Raw genomic sequence first — 6,477 nt, 5'->3', positions numbered from 1 at the left:
TTCTCTTTGAATCCCTCCCGTACATGGGATCTGCCACTGCAATTACTTACTTTTATCTGTTTTCCCTACTAAACTTGCAGCTCCTCAAGAGTTGACATAGTATATTATTCATCTCCATAGTTTTAGTACCAAGCACAAGAGACTCTCCATAAATGTCTGTTGACTGCATAAATTCTGTTACTAGCACAACCTTATCACAGAGTAGCAATCCTGCCTCAAAAAAATCCCAACAGCAATGAAAATACAAAATGTCTTTGTTTAAAATTTGTGCAAATAAAAAGGGAAAAGGAAGAAGTGATGAGGTGAGGTCTGGATTAAAATAAAAGGAAAATCATAATAGTCAAAAGGTGAAAACAACCAAAGTGTTCATCAAGTGATTAATGAATAAACAAAATGTGGTACATACAACGGCATACTACTCAGATATCAAAAGGAATGAAGTTCGGATACATACCACCACATGGGTAAACCTTCAAAGTGTTACGCTAAGTGAAATAAACCAGACACAAAAGAACAAATACTGTATAAGACCACTGATATCTGAGGTATCTAGAAAGTAGAATAGAGGTTAGTAGAGGCAGAAAGGAGGAGGGATGGGGAGTTATTGCTTAATGGGTAGAGTTTCTGTCTGGTATGATGAAAAAGTTCTGGAAATGGACTGTGATGAGACAACACAGTGAATGGGAAAGGAGGTATCTATTTGTTATAGCAGCTTAGCCAACCCTGACAATAAGGCCAGTACTTTAGGATTTTTTAAATCTTTATTTATATATATAAATATTTATATATATTTGTTATATATATATATAAAAATAAATATTTATTTATTTACTTTAGAGAGAGAGAGAGAGAGAGAGAAGGAAGGGGAGAAGCAGGAAGCATCAACTCCCATATGTGCCTTGATCAGGTAAGCCTAGGGTTTCGAACTGGCAACCTCAGCGTTCCAGGAAGATGCTTGATCCACCGCGCCACCACAGGTCAGGCAGAATTTGATTTAATTTATGAAGTACTCAGATGGGAGAGACTTATTATACACTTTGTATGTCTCATCTCATTTAATTCTCCAAAGTCAAGAACTGAATATTATAATTATCTCTTAAAAAAAAATAAATGCAGCCTGATCAGGCGGTAGCGAGTGGATAGAGCGTCGGACTGGGATGTGGAGGATCCAGGTTCAAAACCCTGAGGTCGCCAGCTTGAGCGCAGGCTCATCTGGTTTGAGCAAAGCTCACCAGCTTGGACCCAAGGTCACTGCCTAGAGTAAGGGGTTACTCGGTCTGCTGTAGCCCCACGGTCAAGGCACATATGAGAAAGCAATCAATGAACAACTGTGTCACAATGAAAAACTAATGCTTGATGCTTCTCACTTCTCTCTGTTCCTGTCTGTCTGTCCCTGTCTATCCCTCTCTCTGACTCTGTCTGTAAAAAAAAAAAAAAAAAAAGGCGAAATTTGGGGGATCAGAGAAGGTAAGCAGTTAACTCAAGTCACACAGCCAATGTGTGGTAGAACTGGGGTCTGTATGTAGGCCTGACTTGGTCTTAATTACATTGCTGTAAAAATACAATTTTTTTTGGTCCAAGATTTTCAAAACTGACAGGTTAGAGAAGGGGAGGAAATTTTCAAAAGATCTAATCTTAAAAATGGAGATTAAGGCTCTGGCCAGTTTTTCCAGTGGATAGAGCGGTGGCCAGGCATATGGATGTCCAGGTTCAAATCCCAATCAAGGCACAAAAGAGACACGACCATCTTCCTCTCTCCCCCTTCCACTCCCCCTTCTCTCTCTCTTCCTGTCTCTTGCAGCCTGTAGCTCGATTGGTTCGGGGTTGGTCCCAACACTGGCCTCAGGCACAGAGGAAAGCTGGGTTGATTTTAGCATTGGCCCCAGACAGAATTGCTGAGTGGATCAGGTTGTGGGGGTGGGGTGGCATGGGGAGTTTGTCTCACTATCTCACCTCTTCTTACTTAAAAAAAAAAAAAAGTGAAGATTAAAATAATTCAGATAGTAAGAGCAAATGCAACTCTTCCAGTGATACCTCTGACAAAACTTTGCAAAAACAGGATGCCCATGTGTTCTTGGAAATTTTGTGTCCTCTTAATAGATGCTGGTGAGTTTAAAAGTTCCTTTCCTGCCTTTTGGAGACCTGGGCGCCCTGAATTGACACATTTACACAGCTGGTATCTGGTGACTTCACTGAGTTGTTGGAATTTCAAAGAACATTAACTTAATTATTTAAAAACATACTTCCAATTTTTTAAAACAATGTAACATTTTTAAAACTGTTTTAGAAAAATGTCTAGAACTAGAAATGGCCAAATAACTGTTTTCAAAGATAATTTTTTATTCTATTCGCGGTGTTCTCAACAGCAACCTCTCCCAGAAACAACCGCACAAATCAAAACATCAACGACAATCCAAAAACACTCCTCCCAAAACTTAGATAAGGCTGTAGTTACCCTTTCGAGAACAGGATGAGGTGCAACGAGGGATCAAGACCTGGAAGACCATAGGAACTACTAATAAAGAATTTCCATTTTAATTTCGTGAAATTAGCGAGTACACAGTGTAACCACCATTAGGTGTACTATTCATTTCCCCCCGATAATAATAATAAACCCAGATGTTGCCTTTCACTTTAATACGGCGTTCACTAATTTCCAGAAGTAAAAATATGTTGACATTTCTTCTTCTGGAATATATTTAAAATACAATATATTTGCACCGACAAGGGCGCAGCGGAATTCTGCTCTGGGTACCGGAAATAGAGCAGAATTAGCAGAGGTGGGGAATGCGCTTCCACGGGAGGCGGGACGCTAGCGGGATGCGAGCTGGAACCCCGGAAAGCAGCCCGCAGGGGCGACGGCTCCGGCTGCGCCCGCGGTTGAGGTCTGAGCATCAGCCGCAGCGGGTCGCGCTCTTACCTCGCAGCCCGCGAACCAGCCTCTCGGCCCAGGCCACTCGCGGCGGCTGCCCGTCCAGGGGTAGATGGCGATGTAGCGGGTCCCCACCGCCGGCCGGGCTGGAGCTCGGCGGGCTCTGGTCCTCTCGCCGACGCCGCCTCCCGCTCGGATGGCCGGCGCCGCGGTAGCTCCCCAGCCCCCGGCCTCGGGCGCCCGCGGAGCTCACGGCAGAGGAGGCGGCAGACCTCCGGCTGCCCGGGCGCCACTCCACGTCCATCTCCACCACCATTCCCCCTTCTTCCCCTTCTACCTCCTCTTCCTCCTCCTCCTCCTCGGCCTCGAAGCCCGGGTTGTCGCGGCTCCACGCCTGCCGCGAGCACGACGAGAGAGGAGGGGAAGGGGAGGCCGAGGCTCCGGCCGGGGGGTCCCGCGCGGCCGCCTGCCGGATGCGCTCCATCTCGATCTCCAGGCCCCTCTGCTCGCGGAGGCCACCCGGCGCCGCGAGGCCGGCTCCCACGGCCGCGCCGCCCGCCATCAGCCGGCCCGGGCCCGCCGCTCGGGGCGCGGGCGGCTGCTTCGCGTCCCCGGGCAGCTGCGGCTGCACGCGGCTCGGGTTCACCATGGCGGTCACTGGCGCCCGGCGCGCCTTCGCCCCGAGCGGCGCTCGGCGTAGCCCGCCGCAGAAGCCATGTTCTCTTCCTCCCGGGCCCCGCCGCCTGCTGCTCCCCGCCCCCGACCTTCCCGCAGCCCCGCGTCCCTCGCCCGCCCTCTCGTCCCGCCTCCCCTCGCCTCGCCCAGCGGCCGCGGCGCGCTGCGGGGGGAGGCGCGATGGGGCTGCTCCCGCGGCCGGCGCCTTCGGCCAGCGGCGCCCCGGCCCGCGTTCCAAGGGGAGCCGGAGTCCAGCGCGCGCGCCCACATTCCATTCAGGCGAAAGGGCTCAAAGGGCTCAGGCGGGACCAAGTCGCTGACCCGCCCGCTCGCCCGCTTGCCAGCCTGTGGGGAAAGGGCTCTAGGAGCTGTCACAATCTGCGCGACCCTGAGATAATGCTTGGCTGCGGTTAACCACCAGCCACTTCTGCCTCGGTTTACCAAAGTGCAGACAGACAGAGAGAGAAGAGCACTTTGTGGATGGTGTGAACTGGTAAAATCCAGCCTGAGCTGGTCTACAGCAGAAACTCAGATAGCTTTCTTTCTTTTGAAAACTACCGACAAACTACCAACGTGGACTTCCTTAACTTTCGATGGCCCTCCTCTCCCGTGTTCTGATTTTTGGATTGTTTTTTCAGTCTTTGGTTGGCTCCTGATTCCACCCATGGATTCGGCCTCGGGACTCAGATGCTGATGCTCCCAGTTTGAGCTCATCCCCTCCCTCTCTCCCACACCCTTGCAGGTGCCAGCACAGGCCTCTGAGTAACAGAATGTTAATCAGGCCCCAGGTCCAGAACTTGATTCTCATTCCACGGAACACATCTAACTCTATGCTCTGCAACTGTCTGAAACCTATCCAAAACTAGTTCTCTTTTCCCTACCTCTATTAAGCCTGCTTCACCTCCAGTATCCCTAAATTGAAATTTGAGGTGTTGTTATCCTCACTGCCCAAGCTACACTTCGTGATAATCCTCATCTCTTCTTACCCTACACCTCATCTTCCCCAAAGCTTCTCTACCCTGCAGATGTCTCTCTGGAAGGACCTCTGTTTCTTCATTCTTGTTAAGGGTTTAGTTCAGGGCCCTTATGTTTTGTTCTGTTGCACATTGAAACAATGTATCTGTCTGTTACATCTCCATTCTCCACTTCAGGGTCTCTGCTGTTTCCAAATTATATTCCAGAATCAAAGCTGCTCATGGCACATTGGTGCTTAGACAACTCTGGGAACCTCCAACAACTTAAAGAATAAAATTTAATTTCCATAGTTTGGCTTAGTAAATTTTCATAATCTGCTTCTGTATTTGTCTGCTAGTACTGCTGTAACAAAAGCACAGACTGGGTGGCTTAAATAATAGACACATTTTCTCACAATGCTATACACTGGAAGTCTGAGATCAAGGTGTTGGCAGAGTTTATTTCTTCTGAAGTTCTTTTCCTTGGCTTGTGGATGGTAGCTTTTCTCTACTATCTTCACATGGTCTTTTCTCTATGTCAGTGTCTTAATCTCGTCTTCATTTAAGGACACCAGTCAAATTGGATTAAGGCCTATCCTAACGACTTCATTTTAATTTATTTACCTTTTAAAAACGCTGTCTCCAAATACAGTCTCATTCTGAGGTAGTGGGAGTTAGGACTTCAACATATGAAGTCTTGATGATGACATGAGTTACCCCATGATAACTTCCAGTCTACTTTTCTAGCATGATTTCCCATCCTGTATATCTACATGCAACATCCTTCGTTGGGTTCCCACGTGCTCATAATACGCTGCTCGTATTTAGGTAATCATATCTACCTATCCCCTGGCCCTGCAGTTTATCTATGTGCACACCTGTCTTTTGGTTAGGGCAGGGCTGGTGGGTCTGGAGCACAGGCATGGCTCATGCTGTCCATCAGTTCATTCTGAAGACATTTCCTGTGCACTGGATTTCAAGCTGGGCATATAGAGCAGAATATGAAACAGCGCCTGCCCTTAGGAGGAGACAAATAAATTGCAAATAACTGTCCTAGGTGAGGGTTATGATGCCTGTAATCCAGGGACACTCCCAAGATGCTGAGGCCCTGTGCGGCACTACCAGACTGCACAGTCAGTGGATTCTGAACAGACAAATGGCCAGAGGAGAGCCAGGCATGAAAAGAGAGCACAAATTCTGAGCCGAAAGTTCTGTTGGGAAATAGATCTAGTGCAGTGTTTTAAAAATGTGATCAAAAGATCACTAGGATCACTTGCAGCATTTGTTAAAAATATATTGTAGATTCTAGGTCCCCACTCCTACCTCTTGATTCAGAATCTCCAGGATTTCAGGTTGAAATTCTGAATCTTCTCAGAGGACTCTGGGCATCCTGAGTTTGAGAAGCATCAATATGTCTCAAATGGATGGGTTTTCATGAAACATTTACCCCATAGCCCTAGTGTTTCATGATCACCAATGATGCTATCATCTGGATAGAGAGAAGAAACTTCAGTGGGTCCTTGAGTCAGACTTGGTCTTTGGTTTGTGGCTACAGTGGGCTAATTTGGAACTCTGGGTTCAGATTCTGCTCTGCCTCATCCTAGCTGTGTGGCCTTGGCCAAATTGCTTTTCTTTCTGTGCCTATAAAAATGAAAATAGAGTGTTCAGGTCATAGGGCTGTTGTGAGGACTAAGTGAATTACTGAAGGCAAGGCATGTGGAACACCGCGTGGCACATGGTCACTGCTCAAGTGTTCGTTGTTATTAGCTCTTCTTTCTTAATTATGAGAAATATTGTCATCTGTTAAGATTGCATATTTGGAAGTCTTTGTCCCAACCAAATCATGAACTTCTTGAGGACTGAGGCTCCATGCCAAGCACCGAGGATGTCATAACATGTTTCTTAAGCAATTACTATGCACCAGGCACAACACTAGGAGAGTGCGATCAATGAAACAGGCAAAAAGCCATCCCTTTA

The 6,477-nt window shown here is 47.5% G+C and overlaps 1 protein-coding gene across 1 annotated transcript in view; it reads right to left on the bottom strand.

Annotated features, from left to right (window-relative positions):
* PKD2 (polycystin 2, transient receptor potential cation channel) overlaps positions 1–3,646 on the bottom strand; it is a 71,749-nt gene extending 68,103 nt beyond the window's left edge. Inside the window, exon 1 of the mRNA XM_066385097.1 lies at positions 2,921–3,646. Coding sequence (XP_066241194.1) covers positions 2,921–3,521 — 601 coding nt within the window. The 5' untranslated portion in view covers positions 3,522–3,646. The remainder of the gene's footprint in view (positions 1–2,920) is intronic.
* Positions 3,647–6,477: the final 2,831 nt, after the last annotated feature.

The sequence above is a fragment of the Saccopteryx leptura genome, chromosome 5 (genome assembly GCF_036850995.1).
Source record: "Saccopteryx leptura isolate mSacLep1 chromosome 5, mSacLep1_pri_phased_curated, whole genome shotgun sequence".
Classification (NCBI taxonomy): domain Eukaryota; kingdom Metazoa; phylum Chordata; class Mammalia; order Chiroptera; family Emballonuridae; genus Saccopteryx; species Saccopteryx leptura.
This window is presented reverse-complemented; position numbering and strand designations above follow the sequence as displayed.